Source organism: Alosa alosa, chromosome 5 (genome assembly GCF_017589495.1).
Source record: "Alosa alosa isolate M-15738 ecotype Scorff River chromosome 5, AALO_Geno_1.1, whole genome shotgun sequence".
NCBI lineage: Eukaryota > Metazoa > Chordata > Actinopteri > Clupeiformes > Clupeidae > Alosa > Alosa alosa.
In genome coordinates this window covers 17,741,367-17,766,967 of record NC_063193.1, presented here as the reverse complement: position 1 = coordinate 17,766,967, position 25,601 = coordinate 17,741,367, and the positions used below count along the sequence as shown (strand labels likewise).

The following is a 25,601-nucleotide window of genomic DNA, read 5'->3' as shown; positions in this document are numbered from 1 at the left end:
GGAGCAGTGTTTAAATATTATTATTTGTCAAACACACATCACCAACATTATAATGACGCCATGTAGATGCCCCACCCCCTCCACTCGGCCTGCAAGCTTGCTCATTGTCCGATTGGTCTTGCGAGCTGGCCAGAGATTTTTTTAAATATATATATTCACGATAGTCATATCAGGTGCATTACTGATCTAGGAGACTACTTCTAGTGTAACTGTAAACATGAGCAAGAGAAAGGCACCACAAGAAACTCTGAATGAGGGAATCACGGACTTTCTCATCGGTAAGCGCTACCGTGCATTGACACTGGCTGGTTAACGTTAGCTTTTAGATATTAGCTCTTTGGCTCACACTTGATTCACCGAAACGAATCGGTGCATATGATACGGAATAGTCTTTTTTGTACCTTACTATACGTCGCATAGCACTTAATGTGAAAGATTTTCGATCGAATCAAGTGTGATTTTACGTCTCACATACCGAACGAGCTAACTAAGTTAGCCAAGTAACGTTAGGCAGCTAACAATGCATGACAGCCAATAACAAAGCTAACAAATGTCCAAGATAGCTCGTCCTCAGTTTTTGCTATCTTACAGTTTGTTATCGTACTGTTCTATAAATAGCAAATGTCACCAAGATTACGTGGTGACCAGTACAAGGTCATATTATTTTTAACTAAATGTAATGGTTGTAGGTAGGCAGCTATCCGTTTAAATCATAGGTTTAAATGGACACTGCTGGACTTCCTATTGGTTAATACAGTCCTACCATAAAGATGTTTTACTGTCGTAAACAACCCTTTTGGACAATTGAAGCAAGGCAGCAGACCCACATATTTTGTATTGTGAACAGAGATATTGTTGATGTTTGGTGTTTTTTGTTTTTGTTTTACCAGACACACCCATTATACATGGTTATGTTATGATATTTGTCAGAAGCTTTTGTCCAAAGCGACCTAGTATATGAACACTACAATAACCATAAGCTTTTTCTCTCTCTCTCTCTCTCTCTTTTTTTTCAGAGTTGGCCAATTATGAAAAAAATGTGAATAGGGCAATTCATAAATACAATGCATACAGGTAAAATATGCCATAATGTTATGTGTTTGTATGTCACGATGTAAGGTACTGTAGAGGTGTCTTGTTTTGCTTCAAGGTGTTTTCTATTCATTATGGTTATCTGTTTGTCACATAAAAGGACCCAAATGATCTTGCATGTGTTTGACTGATTCCCACATCATACATGACATGGGCTTTTATTTTGCAGGAAAGCCGCAGCTGTAATTGGCAAGTACCCTCAAAAAATCAAAAATGGAACTGAAGCAAAAAAATTGGTAAGAGAGGACAATTTTGTTGGATTATTTTACTGGACAGCTTTACTGTTGTACATGTACACATGTAACTTTTGTGAACGTTTAGGATAATGTTTCTTACCCCGTTAAAGGACGGAGTTGGAGCCAAAATCGCAGAGAAGATTGACGAGTTTCTGACAACAGGGAAACTACGTAAGATAGAAAAAGTAAGTAGCCACATGGTACAAGGACAAAGAACACATGATTGTCTTCTGACTTCATCTGGTCAAATATTCCACCAGGATGTTTGTAAAGGGGATGTTAGAAATACAATGCTCACTGAAAGTTCTGTTTCACAGATCCGTAATGATGACACTAGCTCTTCAATCAATTTCCTCACGAGAGTCACAGGCATTGGGTATGGTAGTCCTTTAACCAATCACTAGATTCATACTTTATTGTCCCCAGAGAAATTTGTTGCTACAATTTGTACATAAAAAACACAATTTAACTGCATCTGCATAATGCATTACTGTGTTGATTGTCTTTGGTTATTGCTGGTCATGTTGTGTGGTGTTTATCTTCAGGAACGTCTAACAGTCCTCTTCTGCTCTGTTTGTTCACCTGTAACTCTCTGCATTCCCTGTCATTAGGCCGGCTGCTGCGAGAAAGTTCTTTGATGAGGGGGTGAAGACCTTGGAAGGTTTGTTTATGTACCTTCATTGTGACCCCTTATTTTGTTATTCCTAATGTTTCCTAAAGAACAGCTAATGTTTGTTTCTGTTCATGACATCTTTTTCACATTTAATTCATTATTTGTCTTGCCTTTAGATCTGAAGAAAATTGAACACAAATTGAATCACCACCAACAGATTGGCCTGAAGTGAGTTAACCTAGAATGCACACACTTCATGTCTGAACGCAGTATGTTTTGGGATGTTTACATACATCTTTATGTATGTGTGTGATTTATGAATTAGAACCATTGGCTGCAGCAACTTGAGCTAGGTAGAACCAATTGTTTTCGTTTCTTTTTTTTGTACCGATAGTACTCAGTGACCTCGAGAAACATGGATCTATGTGAAAAATCGCTGGAATACTCCTTTAATGATGTATCCCTTTCTACAACAGGTACTTTGAGGATTTTGAGAAGCGTATTCCTCGTTCGGAGATGTCAAAGATGGAGGTGAGTTATTACCCTTTATCGTATACTTTTGTATAAGACAATATAACAGAGACTACATTTAAACAGCAAGACATTGGATAGTTAACGTCTCCAGTACTAAATCAGGGTATGAATATTAGTCTTGTATAGCATTACATTACATGAAATATATTTCAGATACAGTATATCAGAAATGCTGGACATATTATCATGACATTCATATGGTGTTGCATTGTTGTTCAGTCCCTTATTCTTAAGGAGCTGGATTTGGTGGACCCAGAGTACATTGGCACCATCTGTGGAAGCTACAGGAGAGGTGAGATACCAGGGCTTAAACTATCACAAGACCTTTATAGATGGATAATAAAGAGCAAACAATCAGTCCATGCCATTCCAATAATCACCTGGTTATTGATAAATACATAATTTGTAACAACTATTTGATCATTTCTGACTATAGAGCACTGTCTTGGTTATGAGGTGGCTTGTGAGGTTTGTTGTGAATGTTTGAGGTGTGCTGAGCCAGATGCTTCCCAGTTCCCCCTCATACCTGTAGGCATGTCCAGCAGGTTATTATTCCCTGAATGCATGGGTCATTTTTCTCTGGTGAAATGAGAGCTCTGTGATGATGACTCGTGTCTGGTCTGTGGTTCTGTGTTCTGACACCAGGTGCAGAGTCGAGTGGTGATATTGATATCCTGCTGACCCACCCGGACTACACCTCCGATACAGAGAAACAGGTCCGTTACCTTCTGTAGAGTTCATAGTTTCAACTTGCACACTGCCTGTCTTTCATCTGTCTATTTAACTTTTCCTAAGTGACCTTTCTTAAAATATCCGCATATGGGCTACATATAACCCGTGTTTATTATTGGAGGTACTTTTCTTATTATTATTCTTATTCTAATTCTGGAATGTGTGCATATATTGCCAATCTGGGAACATGACCAGCATAAATTTGTGATAACCAACCATTCATTTTATGGATGGTTAATTACTTTCGTCATTGGTGTGTGTGTGTGTGTGTGTGTGTGTGTGTGTGTGTGTGTGTGTGTTTTCTCTCTCCAGCCCAAGTTGCTGCATGCAGTGGTGGAACATTTGGAGTCCATTGGCTTTATCACTGAGACTCTGTCCAAAGGAGATACCAAATATATGGTTAGACAAAAACACAAAGAAGTAGCATATATCAAAATTAGATAGAAGGATATTTCTGTATAAAACATTGATAATCCTCATTATCAAATATTAGATAACTGGCTGACATAACATACTACAATATAGCGTGTGTTAGTATATGGTGTTGATCACAGACTTGTGTTGAATATGGCTGCAGGGTGTGTGTCAGCTGCAGTTAAAGGATGATCCAGATGTGACGGAGGAGAACCCCCACAGACGCATTGACATCAGGTAACATTTGTCTTGTGGATACCAACTTATGCTTAAGTTTTGATAAAAATTCCTCTGTGCCGATGCAGGATCATAATATGGATGTCATGCAAATCAAGAATGCGGATTTCATTTATTTTGTTCTTTAAAGGCATGATCGATGAAGGGGCAAAGTGTATTGATGACTAATTTGTCCTCCATTCCCTTCTCTCTAGGCTCATTCCTAAGGATCAGTATTTCTGTGGTGTGCTCTATTTCACCGGCAGTGACGTCTTCAACAAGAACATGAGGACCCACGCGCTGGAGAAGGGCTTCACCCTCAACGAGTACACCATCCGCCCACTAGGGGTCACTGGTGAGTCTCCCAGCCCAACACAAATGCTGTTGTAGTCCACATCAGCTCCTCTGCATTCTGACCTATTTCTGTTTTCTCTATAGCGTTACTGTTTGAGCACCCATCATATGACATAATACTGTTATTGAGTGAATACACCAGTGTATGCAGAACATAATGCACATCATTGAGTCAATAACATCATCAGGGGTGAAATTGAAAATAACTTAAGACACGTCATACGTAGTTGTGGGAATATTTTTCACCTTACATTAATGTTTTGGGACAGACACAACTTTTATCTGTGTAGTTGTGATCATTGGTTGCACAGGAAAACGGGATGCCCTGCTAAGATAGAGCCAACGCATGTTTGGAGTCATGACCGTGATGGTGTGTTCCTCAGCAAAAGCAAAATGAATATGCGTGTTATGCTGCCAGATACAGTTTGGAAGAAAGCAGCGTTTCATCAGTGCTCAGTAAATGTGCTTTTGAGTATCTGTGAGGTTTTGAAAATAAATGGTTAGTAGCACAGCTCCACAGTCTTTCCAGTTCTGGCTCCACACCAGTACTGATCCCATACAGCACTTCTCTGTATAATGCATTCAGCGCTGCTGTCCAGTGCCCCTTGTTTCATGATGCTGTTGTTTCCACAGTAACAGTACCACCGTTGCATAGCAATGTTGTTTCCATGGTAACAGTATACTGTTGTTTTAGGTATGGCTGGGGAGCCCCTGCTGGTGGACAGTGAGAAAGACATCTTTGACTACATCCAGTGGAAATACAAAGAACCCAAGGACCGCAGCGAATAAGTACACGACAGAGAGAGGGAAGAGAAGAATGGATGGATGGATAACATGACAAAGAGACAGGGGGAGATAAAAGAGCTGGCAAAATGAGTCTGAGAACCAGTATTTACCCTATTCATGTGTTTATTTAAGTTGCATTTCCTATATTGATGATGTGTCGTGTGTGTCTGTGTATGACTGAGTGACTGTATGAGTGACCAAGTATAATGTAGATGTGTGCTAAGTAGGCTGGATGGGATTGAGGGTATGTATTGATATTTGTCAGATTCCAGGGATGTTACAGCAATGTGCAGCACACAGGAGTATTCTGTGTGTGGCCGTCTTCATTGCTCACAACTATAGAAGTCCTGGATGTTTTATGGGAAACCTTTAAGACGCAACTACATGGAGCCCCACACACCCACATTTGGGAAACATGTCGGCCATGCAGTCACTTTTCCATCCATTTATCAGAGGCAGAGATGGAGGATGAACAAACAAGTCTCCTGTGTCACTCCTGAGCCCACACACACCAAGCGTTCTAGACCCTTGTGAGACTGGGAGGAATGAGTAAGCCAGCAGATAGGGAAACACAGACCGGGACTTCATCAGAACATCTTCCTTCATTGTGACTGCACTGAAACATTTAGTCAGCATAAAACCTGCCCAGCAACACCACTTGGTCACATGTGGTCTGACTGCAAAGCTGAACTAAAGTATGATGTAAAAAAGAGAGAATTTCATTTCTTATGATGGTAAAGTGGTTTGCCTATTTTTTATTATTATATATTTTTATTATTTTTAAGTGCTACAGTCAGAACAGTCATGGATGTTACATGAGGATAACAGGATCAGTGGAACTGCCTTCAGAACAAAATGTGAAAACATTGAAGGGCTAAAAAAAGAGGAAGAATGATGTGATACCTTTACTATAACATTTGTTACAGTCAGTCAGTTACAGAAAGAGTAGAGTGCATGGTTTGCTTGTTTTAAGGAAACAGTGTATTTAAAGTATGACTGTGTGGGGTTAGTGAGAAATAAAAAAATGAAAATGGTTTATGCATAGACTTGTTTAAAAAATGGCATGCCAACTTAATTGTGTTTACATCCATCATTTATAAGGCCCTAAAGTGCCTGTTAGTTAGATAGTATATTTGAGATAATGCAACTTTCATATTTACTTTGAGAGGGAATGATTGTTGAGTTCAGTGTTGGTAAATGGGAAAATATTATAGGCTGCCTATGGTTTATTTTATTTAGCCATCCTCAAGTTATCTTTGGCGAACTACCTACATTTAATTCAAGACTGTTTGGGCCTGATAAGAAAAGCATCTTTATCTAGTGGAAAAGACTTCAAAGCTTACTAGTTAATAAGAACAGTGCACAGTGTCAGGCAATTATTATTATTATTTGTTGAAAAGCTAATGACTGAATTAACATTTTCGAGAGCAGGGTTTAAATCTATGTGAGTTGGTTAGTTGCCCAACTCGGTTCTGGTTGTAAAGTGGAGAGAGTCCTTAGCAGAAATCCCAGATGCAGCAAGGGCATTCTCCATCCAAAACTGTCATTTCATTACGCAAAAAGAAAAATGGGCCTCATGACAATATGATTGTCATTACCTTTTGACTATGAAGGTGCATATGAATCAGAGGTCTCCCTTTAGCAACATGTTATTAACGCATCGATATTCTTATTGCCTGCCTTAACATAAACCTCATGGAGGCCATCCAACTTGTTTTGTGCACCTTACCCAAGGCCAACAAAATGCAGATACAATCCCTGAACACCATTTAGTAATTCTGAGAGAGTTGCGACATAATGTTGCAAATGCATTACATTATCTAAATAGTCTACTCTGTACTTGGTATCTAAAAAAACATTATTTGATGCTTCCAACACCATCCTACAGGTCTCAGCTGCTTCTCGATGCTTCTTGCAAGAGTATTTTTTTGCAGTCTAAAAGACGACCTGCATCATCTATAGAAGCACGTATTTTAGATTCTATATGAAATAAAGCAGTTCTTCGGTGCATGTTACATATCCAAGGACGTCAGATTCCACTTAGATACACACCAAAATTGCTTTGTAAATAGAACGCGGTAGACTTTGGAATAAACCATAGACACAACCAACATTCTAGTCAGTTCCAAGTGATGGTTGCCATGGGAACCAACAAAGCGTCTAACGCGCAAAGCATGATGGTTTGAAATAAAATGCAGCAAGAAATACCGGAGAAAACCTTGAAGGATGAGCCAATGGTGGGAGACAATGCGATTATGGCACCCAATCAGAATCAAGAACTCTCAGATCCTGCGTCAGTTACACACCCACCTTACTTTTGGTCAACCTTCTAGCGGGAGTTGTGTCGTTGCACTCTTGGACGCGTTCTCTGTGTGTGTGGTTAACGCTGAAAATTAAGGTATGTAAACTTGAAATATACTAATGATTGATTTTGTGGACGGGCGACGGTCTATCAAAAGCCTATTTTGATACACATTTGCGAAATAATGTAACGTTAATGTTCAGTTAGCGTTGTGGGGAGGTTCGTTGTCATGTTAACCTCTAACGTTAACGTTATTCCATTCATTATCGTAAGCAAGTTAGGATAGCAGCTAGCTAACGTTAGCCAATCAGGCTGGTAATAGATGATCAAACTGTTTAATTAAGTCAAATATAAGAGGTGAAATTATTTGACAGACATAAACTGTTGCATGGTCATTTTAACGGTAAGTTAGCTAAGTAACGTTAGCATGGCAACATAAGATAAGTGCATTCCTAAGTTTGCGTGTTAGCTTGCTTGGTCTCTAAGTCCGATAACTAACATTAAGTTAACGTCATATACTAACGGTGTGCTAAAGTTACCTAGAAAGCGGAATAACTTGTTTTTAACATTTTGTGAAGTTTATGTTACACATGCATTAACGTTAGTTCGCAATTTACGTTAACGTTACAGATTTGTAAAAGTCCATCTATGAGCAAGTGAAATTAACGTTAAATTACTTGGGTTTGCGGTTGTGTTTTATGTCAACGCTAGATTAACGTTAGCAGCTACACCAGTTTTTATGTTAAGTTCAATGTTACTTGTACTGTTTTGAGTCATTGGGATCTTAGCTGCCCATCAATGGCGTAATCTGTATTGATAGCCAGTAACTTATAGTTGGATATCGATAATTGCATGGAAAAAACTAACTAACGTTAACATTGTCATGTAAGGTTGTGAATGTTTCAAGAGTTCCAGCTGTGAATATAACGAAACCATATAAGTAGCTATCGTAAGCCGATTGTTTCTGGGTTTGTTTCTCAAGCCAGAAACGGTAATTGGAATGAAATGGATCTGAATATGAAATTGGATGTATCCATAGAAACCATGCAAATAGCTTGGATTGGGTTCCGACGCGCGACGATTGAGTTATGCAACAAAGATGAAATAATGGCACTCTCGTATACCATGTGCAGCCATTATGTAACGGGTGTTTGCACGATAACCGCCGCTTGGACTGCTCGCTAAGCCAGAGAGACGCTGCAAGAGATCAGTCCTGGTAAGACTGCTCTTGCGTGAAAGATGGTGGCCGCGCTTCTGGTTTGATGAAATGGGAGCGTAGTTGATGATGGGCGGTGCGACTGACCGCGAAGGCTGTGGCGATGTGAGGAGATGCCACCGTTCCTGCATCCGTACCTATAGCGTTATCAGTTGAACTTAAACGTTTACATAATGGCATACGCCGTACCTTCAGTTCTAATTTAATGTTTGTGTACCTTGCAGAGCCACCATGTCTGACAGGAAGGCAGTGATCAAAAATGCGGACATGTCCGAGGATATGCAGCAGGACGCTGTGGAGTGCGCCACCCAGGCCCTGGAGAAATACAACATCGAGAAAGACATTGCTGCCTACATCAAAAAGGTATCTGCCACTCAACACTCTATTTAAGACACTGTGATGGGCGTCAGGTCTCATTGCATGAGTGGGGTGATGGGACATCAGATCTTCATTTGAGCACAGACCAGATAATTCACCCTTTTCCTGACCCTACTATGAGAAATAGTAGGGTTGTATTATCTGGTCTTTAAGTTCTTTTGAAAAGCAGAAGTGTAACCTTAGCAGCCACTGACTCTGTGAGCCAAGTACAGCAATGTTTTTTTTATTGATTGGTCTGGCCTTCCCTGAGTATGAAGTTGCAGGGCATGAAGTAATTAATGCCATCCAGTATAATCCATATAAAGTACCCAAGTTCTTAATCTTCCTCCTCCCTGTGTCCATACCAGGAGTTTGACAAGAAGTACAACCCCACCTGGCATTGCATTGTGGGAAGAAACTTCGGCAGCTATGTCACCCATGAGACCAAGCATTTCATCTACTTCTACCTGGGGCAGGTGGCCATTCTCCTCTTCAAGTCGGGCTGAAGCGCCAACCTCACCCACTACCCCCTACTGACCATTAAACACAGACTGACTTTGCAGAGAGGCTCCTAATTCCTGACCTGGGGACCGACTGTTTCTGGGCTGCTTCTTATGATGTTTTTGTTGTTTTGGGGGGGAAAAGAGAGAAAAAAATAGCTATTTGAATTAAGAATGGCAAACAGAGAATGAAACACTTGTATTTATTTTTGTTTTCTACACAGTTGAAAATGTTTTAATGTCACTTGGTTTATTTTTTCTTCTTTCCTTTTTTTTTTTTAAATTAAAGCGGAATGGTCTGGCTATCCCGTTGAAATGGCAAGCAGTTTGTGTTGATTGATGCACTGGAATCTGTCCAGGTTTTGCTGAAGATCCTGTTGAGCACTTGCCGTAGATAAAAGCTACTGTCCAAGGCCACTCTGAAATGGTTAATGTGAAGTGGAATGTACATGTTTTCAATAACTTGCAAACTACTAATCACTTCCATATGCAATACATGTTGGTGTAGTGCACACCAAACACCATTTCTTTGGAAATCTATTTTAACAAGCAGCTGTAAAATCAGCTGACTGATTACAAGTACAGTAAGCCACACCTTTAACCCATTTGTGCTGGATGCTGTATGACTCAACATTACATCTCCTGCTGGATGCTGCATAGCGCAACATTAAATCTCCTGCTGGATGCTGTGTAGCACAGTATGCTTTTTATTTTGTGTCTAGGTGCTACAGAGGCTTAGATACTAAAAATAGTCTACCAAAATGTAATGTTTTTCAGAAAACCCTCAGGAAATAAGGTTTAGTCTAGAATGCCATAGGATTCTATAGGTGTTTTGCAGGCATTTTAGGAGTAAATGGGTTAAATGACCATGTGATCTATATTAGGATGGGTGGACAAGCTTTAACATTTTGTTGTAATGAAACCCCTCTTGTATCCTATTTAAGCAAACTGCACAGAAAGCATTTGTTGAGGCGAGTACCAAATCTGATGCCATCATTGAGCAATGCACCAACCTGACACCTCACCCAAGAGATTAGGCCTTAACTTGATAACTACAGATTTGCTTTGATTAACTGGTAATGGAAATTGATCCATGATTCAAAACTAATTTTAATATTCACATAATTCATCAAAGGTGCTTTCTAATACTAGCACTTCATTAAATCCCTAATGAAAGATTCTATGGACATGTGCTTACAAAAAAAAAAAAAAAAGACCAATTAGCCAAATTTCATTTTACTAGTTATTTAATATCTAGGAATTTCCAGGATTCATGACCCTGGGATACCTGGAAATCTTTCAAGAACCTTACTCATTAACAAACACTAGAAATGCAAATTTTAGACCCCAAGCAAGACTTGGATCATTTCAGAGACAAATGACCATGTCATAAGTCAATTATACAATCCAAACAGCACTGTTAATGAAAAACATAACAAAAAGACATGACAGTGGTAGTTTCGTTGGAAAAAGACAGCGTTTTATTGGAGTTCACTTAGAAGACCAGTTTATGTGGGTAGACACCATTGGACAAGAAGAACTGTGAGCGCAGATAGTCCTTCATGTGTGGTACTTTCCTGATGAGGGGGAGCAACTGGGAGTCCACAGCCTTCTGGTCCTCTTTACGCTGTTCTGTCACAGAGTACTTCTACAGAGGGGAAGACAAGGTGGGGAAAACCTGTCAGCACTCAGCAACCACCATGTTAGGTAAACGGCCAACTAAATCAGCCATTATAGGTGAAACTGCGAAAGGATTTCCAGTGGCATCATGTTGAGAAACCACCAGATTCCAGGGGCCTATGCTCCTATACAACACTAGCAATCCCACTACTAAAGCTTTAATGGCTCATACAATGGCATTTTTTACAGAATATAACATAGCATATCCCATTAGCAAAGCCTGTTTACAGCCAATAAGATTTAATAGCTTTGCTAGTCAAGGTGTCCACCTTCGCCACGAAAGCTGATTAGACCTTCGGTAATCTATTACATTTACATTAAAATTGAATGGGGTGGACATCAGGGATGGGAAAAAAGCACCAGCCAAATGCTGGTAAAAATGCCAGGCAAAAACATATGATTTACTTTCAAACTCTTTGGGAATTTGACCACTAACCAACAGTGGCTGGTAGATTTTTAACCATGGTAGAATCGTTATTTTACCTCCTTCTCAGTGTCGAAAATCTCTCCCTCCTGGTGCTTGGGCTTCCTCAGCCTCTTCTTCTTGAAGTAGGTGTCCGTCAGGGTCTTGGGGATGTTCATGCTTGAGATGTCCACCTTGGAGGCGGTGGCGATGACAAACTTTTGGTGAGCTCTGCGCAGTGGCACTCTGTTGATGGCCAGAGGGCCTGCAAAAGACGACACATTAGTACTTTGCATACATCAACATAAATCCACACACACACGGTGTACGCGTGTCCCCACATGAGTTTTAATGTAAACCATGGTGCCATTATAGATATGGTTCTCTGCTTCAGTGCTCTAATCATACTTGTAGTAATAATCTCAAGAGCACACCACATACCACTAAGCTGCCCTAAAGCCATTTATACTGCAGCAGGCTGGGGGAAGCTGGAGAACTCACCAGTGACAAGCAGGAGACCACTACCCAGCTGCTTAAGGAAGACCACACGCTGCAAGACAAAGAAAAGAATTAAAAAGAAATTCAGGAATTGGACAACCACCATCAAACTAATGATTCCTTTGGCACAAAGCATGACTGGCCATGAGGCATACTTGAGATGCAATAATTCATTCTCGGGTTTGAGCACGTTTCAGTTCAGTGTTTTCTGCCATGGCAGAGTCTTGCATTATTGGTGAGCTGGCCCTTTTCCACAAGAGTGTGGGGGTGTGTGGATGTGTAGCTAGCGGTAATTCAGGGCAGTGTAGAGCTGGGGGTGGGTGTCTATGCATGTTCACACCTTTGGCTGCTTTATCTGCCAGCATGCAGCAAGTGCCAGTGTTTGTCAGGAGAACGAGTGTGTGTGATGTGTGTATGTACACGAGTCTGTGTGCATGCGCTCGTGTAACCAAGCGTGGGTGAGTCACTGGCCTCAGCGGCCCTACTTCACTGTGTGGGCACGACGAAGCTGTGTGTGGGCTCTGCACAGTTTGTGTGCGTGTCTGTATGCCTTGTGCTTTGAAGGGACACACTGATGCGTGTAGAGGGATGGTCTGTGTTTGTGTGGCCAACAGTCACTTCAAGCTGACTGGACGACCCATGAGGGCAGCCCATGGATATGCAGATTGGCCCCACAATACCCACTAGAGGGATGATTTAATACGATTTAATTTGGTGGTTTGCCTGCAGTGCACACATCGCAAGCAAGAAAATCTGAGTTTTGATTCACACATGAATATCTTGTTCATATGTACAGTGCATACAACTACTTCAAATCACACAGTCCATCGCTCTGTTCATGTCCTATATGTGAAGTGTTTGAGCAGTCAATAGTGCCAATCTATATTCGCAAAGATGCGCCATGTCATTTTGTACACAGCTGTCTGATACACAATCACAGATGGAAATATTGCAGATGCACTGGGACTCTGAAAGACAATTGACACAAATGGCACTTTACAGATGCGATTAATCACTTAGATAGCCATAGAAACATAACTAGGGCTACAACCAGCAATTATTTTCATAGTTGATTAATCTGTCGCTTTTCTCAATAACAGATTTGTTGTTTGATGTTTCCCCAAAGACCAAGGCGATGTTCTCAAATGCCATTTGATCACATGTCAAAGATACAGTTTATTCAATTTGAAGCCCCCCACACACACACACACATGCCAAACCATACTATTCAATTCTTTTATAACAATCCTTGCATGGCTTTTTGAATGTTTTTTTTTTTTTTTTTGTTAAACAGTGATGAAATTGTGAATTTCCAGAGCACACTTGGCAATCGACTCCTACGGACTTTCCCCTAAAGATGGCAGCAAAGATGGCAACATTTCCAGAAAGGTACTGGCTTGATGAAATTCATTCTGGACTCTATCCGACCACATAAAGACCTCGGGATACTTCGGTTTGGCTTTAGGGACCCTCTACTCACTACCACGTAAGTGCAATGTTGCTTGGAACTGTAGAAGAGGTATAAAAATAGCATTTTGTAGCCGCGAAATAATATGCCCTTCTCACTTCCACGCTAACGAGCTTTGACTAAAAACGGTTACATCGAACTTCCTCAAAACACATCCGAATGACATGATTTGGATGTCAACTCAACGCATGTACTCCCAATCATCCGTAAATCGATCTAAAGTGCATTTTACTCCGGATAATTCCTTTAAAAAGCCAATAAGAAAAAATGGTTTCCTGTTGCACGTTCCCATTACGAAAATTCCTTAAACAGTCCTAATCAGAACCATAGATCAAAGGGTGGCAGAAATATGATGACAAATCAACTAAAAAGTAAAAACCAATTCCTGTGTAGACACCTTAACAAAAACTCAAACATGTAGAGATGCTCTGTGTGTGTGTGTGTGTGTGTGTGTGTGTGTGTGTCAGTGTGTCCCTCACCTTCCCGCGGTGACGTCCTGTGAGCAGGATGAGCACAGTGCCAGGAGTGATGGCACTACGCAGCTTGCGGGTGTGCTTGCTGAAGGGCTTGATGCCGTGGCTCTTCAGTTTGCGGGCCACATCCTCTGTGGGGTAGTAACGGGGCTACAGCAAGGAAAACGAGAATAGAGGACCAGGATTACTCACAGTCTTAGATTAGGACTAGATCTAGTCATGTCCTCTGTAGGGTTGTCATAGATCGGTTAGAAACAGCTCATCCAGAATTGACAAAATTATGGAATGGAATAACATCCATGCAAGACTACTGAAAAGTAGAGGGATGGAACATAGCAGCCAATTCTACAGAGTGCCTCAAACACAGCCACTAGAGTGGACATAGCTACAAAACTCCGTAACCTTTGTAACTGCACCAGGTTCACCATGGTACGTTTCAAAAGAGTCTTAACTCTGCTCTGCTGTAAATGCACTCCTAGACCCATTTTACCATGTATACCACTTCTGGGAGGCTTCTGAAAGCAGCGTCACTGCTGGAATGGCTCTGAGAAAGGATCTGGTTTTGCCCACCACATGTTTTTGACATTGATTTGGATAATCTTGTTTCAATTGAGCAGCTAATGAAATGGCAACAAATTATATTAGAAAACTTTAACCGGGAGAACTAAGACTAAGTGCATTTATTTACATGCAATTCTCAAAATTACCATCCAAAATCTCCAGTCAGACCATATAACTTAACATAGCCACGCAGAAGCAACAATTGTCTGAAATGGCTGAAGAGATGAACTCTTGATTTACCCAGACATCTCATCCTTCAAGATGTCTATGCATCCTTACATAACAAAAACATGACTAAAGGGTCAAGATGCATGACTAGAGGGTTAATTCACTGAACAAATCTGACTTGATCAGAAGTAACTTCAAATTGGGTGTGCTTACAGCAAGAATTAAGAGATGGTACTATGTGAACATTACTGTCCTGATTGTACACAATGTACCATTGACAACCTTGCAGCTTTCTGATAGGGGTATATAACAGCCATTATGTTCCCTATTAACACCTTGTCTCATCTATAGCCACCTGTGGAGAGCTCAGACTGGACAAGACCCACTCACCATCTTGCGCAGCTTGACCACACGGGTGCCTCCATTCTTGTCTCCACCAACTGGCTTGGTGGCCTTGGTGGGGGCCTTGGCCTTCAGCTTCTTCTCAATCTGAAACACACACACACACACACACAGGTGTCAGTTGATTTTCCATCAAGAACCTGGTACCCCTCTATGAACCTTCCCATGCAACACAAGGCCTTCTGGCCATGCCCACCTTGGTCACAGGTGCCTTGGTCTTCCTCTTGTACATGGCACGGCGGGCAGACATGGCAGAACGGGAGTAGCGGCCGATGCCCCGCACCAGGACGGGGTTACGGCTGCCATGCTTCCTCTTGGCCACCTTCTTCTTGTCTCCCTCGGCCATCTGATGGCAAGAACACAAGAAACGAGTTGAGTCTTTCAAGACGTACAATTCAATACACATGTCCACAACACTATACAAACACCCTCACTGCCACCCCAACCGTAGGCCTAGTCTGCAACTTAACTACCTGTTTACCATGACCAGCAAGACTAGTTTAAATATATATATTCTAGGGTACAATTTGAAGTTGTGTTGAACAATTTGAGTTGAAGTAGTCACTACAAAACATTTTCAAATCATGCTACCAACACCAACCCAAAATAAAATTAATTCCATACATATTCACATGTGACGGTTCTAAGCATTTAGCCAACATTACCAGGACTAGCAAGATTCAGACTGCTGCAATGTAAACACATAACTACCCATTATCAAACGACTTATAACCAAAACAGACAATGAGCAAAGACATATTTAATTGTACCATGGATGCATTTAATCAAGCTGTAATTCCTTAAACGTCAACTTATGCTAGTAGCCCCACAACTGTTGAAACACAACGTGATGATACCGCGTTAGCACTGTAGCATAGGTTAAACATTAGGCAGATTACCTAAACTTCACAGTCAGCCCAACTTAGCATTTCAATCACTATTACACTGACATTTATGGACTTAGACTACAGAATTACTTTCCACAACCCGTTCACAGAGACATGTATAATTTCTAGCAAAACGTGCTATGCGACCCGGAATACTGCAGTACCCGACTATGGCTTCAGGCCTGTATTTTGACTCAGACATAAGAGGCACTTATCGGAGCAAATAACAAATACTCATAACAAATCTATACCTCATAGAATGTTAAAAGTATGATAATACAACAGCATGAATACAGTTCAACAATATATAGCTTCTATATCAAGGATGATCATAGATTATATTTCCGCGAAAGCGACGTGGAAGCCATGATTACCTTTAGATAGAAAAAAAGACCGACATCCGGGGATGTGGGGAATATATACTCATGACGTAAGATAAGCCCTTCCTCTTCAGTTACCTTGGCCATGCAACTTACACGAGGTCGTTTTCCACCTACTGTTTCGGAGTAAACATTACAATGTACCGCAAATTCATTGTACTTATGAATACTATGTTTCATCATTAATAATAAAAAAAACATAATTCTGCTTAATACCATGGTATTAACAAGTGTGACAAGAAATAATAACACAATTTTGATTTTGTTTATTCCTATGCTGTCCTTAGATGCATGTCAATTTAGAGAGGTCATTGTTTACTATAGAAAGATAAACAAATTCCTCACATTTACTATTCTGGACTACAGCCATTCACATGTTCTATTCTGATCTATAACCGATCAAGATGATACGGCACACAATAATAGTACGGAAAAAATGGCATGACTTTGAGATGGGCCATCTTGTATTTTTCACACAAAAGCTAGCCTATTTACAGACCTTTCATTTAAAAGGTCATAGATTCTTCTTTCCATTTCAGCTTTGAATTTTTATTTTTTTACCTGACATGCTGTATTTTTTTCCCTGCTTGGATCCCCGCCCCCCAAATAAATACAAATTTTTAAATGATGCCCTCCACATCCTTGGTTTTGGTCATGTTCAGTGTGAGAATGTTGACCTCTTTCTGTGTGATAAGGCGTGACACCTCCATATGGTTATGGTTATAGGATTTGGCAGACCCTTTTGTCCAATGCAAATACAAATAACAACAATACAATAGTTAAAAAGTAACAGTAAACAATTAAAAAATTGGTAAGACTAGATTAAGGAGAATAGCAATAATAAACAACGTCAATTCAATCAATAGCCTAATTAACAAAGACTATTATATACAAATCATAACGCATAAAAAACACTTAATATACTAAGTGCATGTTGAACAGATATGCCTTAAGACCCCTCTTGAAAGACCCAAAACTATCACAGGAACAGAGAGCACTGGGCAACTCATCCCACCAACATGGAACCACTGAGGAAAGAGTCTTGAATTTCACCATAGCGTTTATGGCTAGTCGACACAACAGACATTCATCAGAAGACCGCAGTGGGGATATATATCTTGATCATTGAATTAATTAAGATAGCAGGGAACAGATCCAGTATGCTATAGGCCAAAGTGAAAGATTTAGCCTAAATTTAATTCTGACCACGCCATCTCCAGTGAGCAGGCAAACAACTGTTACAAATGAGATGAGGAACAGTATTGGGCTGAGAACACAGCCTTGAGGAATGGCTGTGGTCATGATGAGAGAGCTGGAATAATTTAGCCTAAAGCCTCCCAATGAGGAAGTCTATGAATAATAAAGTATTTTGCAAGAATATACACAATGGCACAGGAGGTCATGGTCAAAATCCAAGCATTCCTGAATAGAAAAGCAGGTGGTGTAACGCAAGGGACTATGGACACAGGTAAATAAGGCAGTATGAACACAAACTTTATTGATAGTTGTAATTCTCAACAAAACATGAATGAACAGTCATAGCCTGTCACATATAGAGTGTATCAATGGGAGTGAACGAAGACACATGGAGAAAGAAAGAAAGAAAGAAAGAAAGAAAGAAAGAAAAGAAAGAGAGAGAGAGAGACTACCAGTCAGTTGAAGGCTTAGAAAAGGCTGGATGGGTGTTACATAATGCAATCAGGAGGCAACAAAATGCTACAATAAAGACACAACGTTGTGTAATCTGCATTGTGTAACACCAGCATCTTCAGCACAAGTACACAAAAGGGACCAAATGCCCTTGGTGTCTGCAAGGCATCCTCATCACCGTACAGTACATTCTCCTGTCCTTTGCACAGACCTGACTGAGTTAGTTAGAGGCACACTATGGGAGCAAAAGACAGCTACCAACAATCCTATAAATATTACCTCTGCATTCAAGTCAATGCAAGTCACAGCTCGGGTTGTTTGCAGTTTGTTCTTTATGCTTTTCCTTGGGTCTACCTCATGTGTAGGCTGATTTCAGAGACATTGCCCTGTGTTTCTAAGTGCTTGTGTGTATTTGATACGTCTTCCCGATTAAGGTTGTTTTGAGAGTGTGTGTTGTGTGTGTGTGTGTGTGTGTGTGTGTGTGTGTGTGTCTTCACTGGGTGTTCTCCAAGATGATGGCGATGCCCTGGCCACCTCCAATGCAGGCGGAGCCCACTGCATACTTCCCTCCTCGCCGCCTAGGGTCAAAGTTCACTGGGTTAGATGACATCACTCCAAATCACCATTCTCTCAGATATGCTGTACTATGCAGACTAGCTGGACAAGATAACTGAGTAATTGCCATTGCACGTCTGTTGTGGGATGTGAAAATTAATATAAACCTTCTTCACCTTCATCTGTCAGACAAAGCTCAAACCTGAAAGCACTACACCACATGAATAAAAGTGGCACATAGGCTAATCCAAATAAATTAAGTGAAGTGGGACAGTTTTATTACACTACGGCTCAATGCTTTATGTGTATAAGTATATATACTCTTGAGGGAAATTTGGTCTCTGCATTTATCCCAATCCGTGAATTAGTGAAACACACTCAGCACACAGGTGAAGCACACACATCCTGGCGCAGTGAGCTGCCTGCAACAACAGCGGCGCTCGGGGAGCAGTGAGGGGTTAGGTGCCTTGCTCAAGGGCACGTCAGCCGTGCCTACTGGTCGGTGTTGTGTGTGTGTGTGTGTGTGGGTATGGACAGCTGTGTTCTGAATGCCAGGTGAGCTGTATTATAATTGCCAGCTGTGGTCCCTGCAAGTGTGTGCATGTGTGTGCTTGCACGTATACCTGAACATGTATGCAGAGGTGCTCTGATGTGTGTGTGTGTGTGTGTGTGTGTGTGTGTGTGTGTGTGTGTGTGTGTGTGTGTGTGTGTGTGTGTGTGTGTATGTGTGTACCTGAGCTCATGGACCAGGTGAGCTGTGATGCGTGCTCCTGACGCTCCTAGCGGGTGTCCGATGGCGATGGCTCCACCGTTCACATTGCTCTTCTCAGGATCCAGCCCAAGCGCCTTGGCAACGGACAGGTATTGAGGAGCAAACGCCTCGTTCACCTGAGGAAACCCACACAGTGAGATCTCCAACCACAAACCAGCCACAGAGCAGGGTTGTATGACATAATTTCCTAGTTTTGTGAAAGGAAGATGCTTACACAGTTAAAGATACACAGCATATGACTTCTGCGGGTATTACATGAAGTGTCTATATCACTGTATGTGAATCACCTACATGTATATGTTTACATAGTATACATTATCTATAATATAGTCAGCCTATAAGATACTTATGTTCAAGTATAATAAGTTGATTCAGCAATATGCAGTGTTCACTGAGTATGTTTTTTGCTAAAGCCATACAGTACCTCCACTAGATCCATGTCCTTCAATGAAAGCCCTGCTTTCTTGAGGGCTTCTGTGATAGCTGGTACTGGCCCTTAGGAGACATGGAATACGTAGTCTTTAGATATATGAAGGCGCAATGCAGACAGACCCTAATAGTTATTATCATTTTTAATCTTTATGAAAGTAGATAACACAGGCACTGATTTTAAAGGCCTTTCAAAAGATCAGAGAGCTCACATGTGCGTTTGTGTTTGATGAGTATATTTGTGTCTGACATACAAGGACTGATGATGGAGAACGATGATATTAGATTCACACATGGAGCTTTGCTGCCTTACCAATTCCCATGATGCTGGGGTCACAGCCTGAAGCGTGATAGGCTACAATCCTGGCCAATGGCTTGAGCTTGTGCTCCTTCACTGCATCCTCACTGGCTATTACCACAGCAGCAGCACCATCAGACACGCCCTGAGAAGGATAAGGGTAACAGTTAATAGGCCACTTACCCACTGCATCGGAAAGAACCATCTAGTGATACTCAATTCACTCCTCTAAGAGGGTTAAGGCTGCCAGTCTTATGACGTCATTTTCTATATTTTTGATATGTTGCTGAGTAGATCATAAACAGCAAAGAAAAGTGATTGATAATGACTGACTGACTATTATTGTGTTACATGCTTCAAATGTAAAGCACTTTGAGCTGCATTCTGTGTATGAAAGGTGCTATACAAATAAAGCTTTATTATTATTATTATTATTATTATTATTATTATTATTATCTAAGCAAAACATTTTGTTTTTCCAAAACATTCAAATATTCAGAAAACACTTTGATTAGGTCATTATCATAAGTCTCATATTTAGTTATAACAACAAAGGAAACTATGATGATGTTCAACAAAATAAATATGTATTGCACACTTATCTTGTGTAAGATAGTTCAGTTTGTCGGAGGTTTCTTTTAGAGGTCAAATATAAGGGTTGCTAAAAGCAGGGCTAAAAATCACCAGGGATCAACTTGACTAACTTGAAATTCAGTATATACTGACATACAGTATACACTGATATTTTCCTTGATTTTAAATGTAAGCACTTAAGTAAGTGAATAAAATTCAAAACAGCATCTATATATAAATTACAGGAACGTCTGTCTGTCTGTCTGTCTGTCTGTCTGTCTGTCTGTCTGTCTGTCTGTCTGTCTGTCTGTCTGTCTGTCTGTCTGTCTGTCTGTCTGTCTGTCTGTCTGTCTGTCTGTCTGTCTGTCTGTCTGTCTGTCTGTCTGTCTGTCTGTCTGTCTGTCTGTCTGTCTGTCTGTCTGTCTATTATTCGCATCTCTCTCGAACCAATGGTCCGATTGATTTCAAACGTGGCAGGTATCTTGCTACAGGCACGAGTAAGTGCTGTGCTAAGTTTGAGGTTGTTTGGACAAGAAATGTAAAAGATATCGTTCAATATATCGGTAAAAGAAGCACACATTGGCTTTCTCCGCTCTACTGTAGCCACTCCCCCTCGCACACAGCACAGCGCAGGACCAGAGACAGAGTAAGCAGAGTTAGCGCAGCGCGCTGCACTGAATCAGGGCACAGCACGATCAAGATGCAAGATGTTTTGGATGATTATCATGTCTGACATCAACAATAAAGTCTCCCTTATGCAGTTTGCTTTCACCTATCGATAAATTCCATCTTGACATTTAAAGTTTCAGGTTTTAATACATAAATTTACCTTGTCTTCACTCTAGAAGAGCAGACTTTTTGCCATACTTTCCGCTATGTTTACCATAGAGGGCATCAAAACAAGCTAACAAAATTTCTTGCATGAACTTGCGCACATGGAATTTGATATTTTGAAATGGGCATTTTTCCAACTAATGCATTTCCATGCCACAATAATCAGGTTAAAAGAGGCATATGCTTGTGGTGTTATTCCGTTTTTTATCATTCAGAATCTGACCTTATTCGGGTCATGGCAGCTGGAATAAGGTGTTTACATGACTAATATGAGCAATCATAATATTGTGATTATTCCGAATAAAACCTGAATATGGTGTGCATGGAAACGTAGTCATTGTTTAAGTGTGGCGGTCAGACTCACCGATGCGTTGGCAGCTGTGACGGTGCCCCCCTTCTTGAAGACAGGGGCCAGTTTGGCCATCTGCTCCAGGGTGGTCTGGGGCCGGGGATGCTCATCCTGAGTCATGGGCACCTTGCCCTTCTTAGCCTTCACATCGATGGGTGCAATCTCAGCAGTGTAGTGGCCTGCTTCATGAGCTGGCGAGAGAAAAAAAAATACAGCTATCTAATAAAAACTATATTTACATTACTTATCTCACCTAAATAGTGGCCTGCCTCATGGGCTAGGAGAGAACAGATATTTTTATCTTTAGTACCACATCAGTACCTATGGCTATATCATAATCATCATCATATTAAAACAAATAAATAAAAAAATATTACATAGATAAAACATAACTACATAAGATGATAAAAATACAGAACTTTTTGTGTTGTCAGCCATGCAACACTGTATATGAGATCTTGTTTCTTGATAGACTTTGATTGTTTTATGATCAAATGTAGCATGTGTGTGTTGGGCACAGATGTGTGTTTGTGTGGTGTGTGTGTGTGTGTGTGTGTGTGTGTGTGTGTGCGCGATTGTGTGTATGTGTGTGTGAGAGGACTCACCAGCCTTCCACCTCTGCTGGGTCTGGTAGGCATACTTGTCACAGTCCTCTCTGGAGATCTCGTACTTCTCTGCCAGGTTCTCAGCTGTGATGCCCATGGGGATTTTTACGTGGAGATCTGTCAGCCCTGCCCACAGTGTGTCTTCCAGCTACACACACACACACAACACACACACAAGTTTTTTTAAGTTTCTTTCCACAACAGTTTTCATGCAACACTGAATGGTAAGCTCAGTGTGCACAGCTCCCATCATGGGACTTCTTGGAAAGTGTGTGTGTCAGAAAGAAGCACCTTGAGGTCAAAGCCAAATCTGGTTCCGAAGCGGATGTTCCTGACAGCGTAGGGTGCCTGGCTCATGCTTTCAGAACCACCACAAAGAACCACCTCAGACTCCTTTAGACAGATCTCCTGTGATGTCCACACAAAGTCACACATTAAAAAACAGACCATCAGTAAATACACAACATTTCACAACACACACTCTGGCCCTTAGGATGTCACAAATGCATTTTCCACTCTAGTGCATATTGTCCACAAGGTGGCACTCTTTGTGAATGTCTAATAGACCTCTGAAGTTTGCCTACAAAAAGGAACCAAAGCTGCCACCTTTGCCCATATAAGGAGATCCGAGTGTTAATTGAAGCTAACTACCTATGGCAAGTTGCATTGTAAGTTAGCTCTGGGGTAGCAAAGATCAAAGTGTGCCGTCTTCACATACCGAACTTCAGAGGTCTAATCATACCTCCATCATGTGCCCATGCATACATGTACTCTGTTTAGTTAATGTTGTTTTTTTGTATATTTATGTGGATGTATTATGTGTATATACATATATATGTGTGTGTGTGTGTGTGTGTGTGTGTGTGTGTGTGTGTGTGTGTGTGTTCCCACCTGAGCTCCGTTGATAATGGACTGGAAGCCAGAGCCACACAGGCGGTTGACTGTGAGCGCGGGCACTGGAATGGGCACCCCACAGCGCAGACCCACATGCCGTGCAATGTAGGGGGCATCTGGTGAGCTCTGGTGGAGTTACACAGTTCCATAAGACGACAGACTGTACATCTACACATACAGCTGAACAGAATAAACCAGTTCTAATGCAATGTGAAAAATGCACTAGATAGTTATGTCATTATATAATAATAATGTACAACATACTATATATTTACATAATACAGTTTTATCGTAGCATAACATAAGATCTAAAGGTACCATTAAACATACCATAACATTTAATACAGTGAGTCCTCTCACGCACACACACACACACAACAATACAAGTTGTTATGATTAAAGATTTTACACAATCATATTGCTATTGTAACCACCACCTCCACTCACCACACCCCACACACGTGCAAGACTGTGGCATCAACCTAACCTGGGATGTTAGCCCAACATGTCTACGTATAGCCTGCGTAAAACCCTACAGGGTTATCTCAAGTGTTATTCTATACATACTTTGCCAGCACAAGAGACAAGGTTGCAGGCCTATAGTATTGACCGCTACAGGTCAGTGGTGGACTATGGTTCTTCACAGAGCTAACTATGTGGTGGAAGAGACAGGTCAGCCCACCTGCATGACATTTCCCATGATGACGCTGTTGACAAGCTCTGGGGCGACATTCCCAGCAGCCAGTGCGGCTTTGGCTGCATGCTCAGCCAGGTCTGTGGCACTGTGGTCCTTCAGCACCCCCCCATACGTGCCAAACGGGGTCCGCTTTGCAGACACAATGAACACACCTGAAGGGGAAAATGTGGACACACACACACACACACACACACACACACCAAGGAATACATTATGGGTAGTTTGTTACACCGTAACTTTTATAAGAAATATTCTTTCCTACTGTAAGATGTAGGATTACTATAACAAAATCAATTCCTCATTATCATACTCCTTATAGTTCTTTGCAATTATTACTGGAGGCTGGGGTCTTGCATTATCACAAGTTTTGTGCACTGATGGAGTAAGTTTCACAGGAGGCCATTGCATAGATAAATGCAGTACAAACAGAGAGGCTGAAACAGCTGCTATCACACTCATTGCAATGGCCTACATCACTTAACAATGTACGGTAAGCCATAATTTTGGTTGAGTTGGTTCCACAGCTGTGACATCACCTAAACAATGCAGTCACTGTTACTGTATTAAATGCTGGGCAAAGGGCAAATTCTAAAGTCTAGAGAGAAATATGCTATGCACAAATAGTGGTGAGTAGTGGTGAGTCAGCTAAAAGCTGTCTCACGCCACATGATTCCATAGTTTCTCATAGACTGACTTTGCGCTTTGGCCAGCACTTAAATTAGGGTCCAAGACCTATTTCATGGGCCTATATCTCTCCACACTTACATTTTCACAAAAGGGCATGACACGGTCAAGACATTACACTACAAAACACCACAATGACAGGTCAGGGGCTGACACTATAAATAGAAGATAGATGTAGGGGTAGGACAATTCCTAGGGCCCTGCATTGACAAAGGGCCTTCACAGACCACAATTGGGTGTGGGACATTATAGATTCTTTAATAGGACCCCAAATGTCGCCTTGCCTGCATCAAGTCAAGTCACCTTATTGGTATAGCACATTTAAAAACAACAGGAGTTGACCCAAAGTGCTTCACAGGTAAGCAGAGAGGTAGGGTTTAACGTTAGTAAATTAGTTTTCCCATCTAGACGAGCTAGGGTTTATAAGTAGCATAACAAGTAACCCTGCAAGACAAGATAAATTACTACGTTAACATTACATAACCATAACTTGCATGAAATATGAAAACAGCTGTTGATTACATTGAAGAGAAAACGTTTCAGTTCAGACTGTTGCTAACTTCACAAGGTTTGAGTGAATGGCATAATGTTTCTTCATGACAGCTTTGCTATAATAAAATAAAATCATAACTGATTGCACGTTCATTCAAACCTCAGTCAAGCAAGCTTCCACCCAGACACCCGTCTGATACAAGCCAGAACTTTGAAAACGGCACAAAGCGTTTTCAAAAAGTTATGCAACTTGTGTTTTGACAGAGCCTTTTCCTGATATCGAGCCAAAACGCAAAACATTTCATTACCTCTCAGGAGTGACATGGTGTTTCAGTTCAAGTCCACGAAGGTCAGTTGTATTCACTGTAGTGGCAGTGGGTGGGTTAGCCTTTTCTCTAGTTTGGCACATCTGCGTTTAGCAGAAAGACCCTTCACCCAGATAACTCGTATCTTACTTTATGAATAATAACATTCGACAAATTATCGGCGCTCCACAT

General features: G+C 41.1%; 4 protein-coding genes across 4 annotated transcripts; 2 read left to right on the top strand and 2 right to left on the bottom strand.

Annotated features, from left to right (window-relative positions):
* The first annotated feature begins 88 nt into the window (after positions 1-88).
* Positions 89-6,011, top strand: polb (polymerase (DNA directed), beta). Its single transcript, XM_048242677.1, has 14 exons — positions 89-278; positions 1,017-1,074; positions 1,262-1,328; positions 1,439-1,513; positions 1,646-1,704; positions 1,940-1,989; positions 2,118-2,169; positions 2,418-2,472; positions 2,695-2,767; positions 3,121-3,191; positions 3,520-3,606; positions 3,785-3,858; positions 4,053-4,192; positions 4,886-6,011. Exons 1-14 carry the CDS (start codon positions 218-220, stop codon positions 4,978-4,980), a joined length of 1,017 nt encoding a protein of 338 aa, XP_048098634.1. The 5' UTR covers positions 89-217; the 3' UTR covers positions 4,981-6,011.
* A 1,245-nt stretch (positions 6,012-7,256) lies between these two features.
* dynll1 (dynein, light chain, LC8-type 1) lies at positions 7,257-9,674 on the top strand. The gene is made up of 3 exons (XM_048242670.1): positions 7,257-7,375; positions 8,720-8,858; positions 9,221-9,674. The coding sequence occupies exons 2-3, from the start codon at positions 8,727-8,729 to the stop codon at positions 9,356-9,358; spliced, it is 270 nt and encodes an 89-aa protein (XP_048098627.1). The 5' UTR covers positions 7,257-7,375; positions 8,720-8,726; the 3' UTR covers positions 9,359-9,674.
* A 1,136-nt stretch (positions 9,675-10,810) lies between these two features.
* rpl6 (ribosomal protein L6) lies at positions 10,811-15,351 on the bottom strand. The gene is made up of 6 exons (XM_048242669.1): positions 15,202-15,351; positions 14,994-15,092; positions 13,881-14,024; positions 11,937-11,985; positions 11,516-11,700; positions 10,811-11,000 (listed from the first exon to the last, which is right to left on the bottom strand). The coding sequence occupies exons 1-6, from the start codon at positions 15,349-15,351 to the stop codon at positions 10,848-10,850; spliced, it is 780 nt and encodes a 259-aa protein (XP_048098626.1). The 3' UTR covers positions 10,811-10,847.
* A 2,394-nt stretch (positions 15,352-17,745) lies between these two features.
* Positions 17,746-25,567, bottom strand: acaa2 (acetyl-CoA acyltransferase 2). The gene is made up of 10 exons (XM_048242664.1): positions 25,413-25,567; positions 23,914-24,080; positions 23,229-23,357; positions 22,629-22,745; positions 22,338-22,485; positions 21,748-21,923; positions 19,992-20,121; positions 19,674-19,744; positions 19,211-19,365; positions 17,746-18,500 (listed from the first exon to the last, which is right to left on the bottom strand). Exons 1-10 carry the CDS (start codon positions 25,426-25,428, stop codon positions 18,416-18,418), a joined length of 1,194 nt encoding a protein of 397 aa, XP_048098621.1. The 5' UTR covers positions 25,429-25,567; the 3' UTR covers positions 17,746-18,415.
* Between the last annotated feature and the right edge of the window lie 34 nt (positions 25,568-25,601).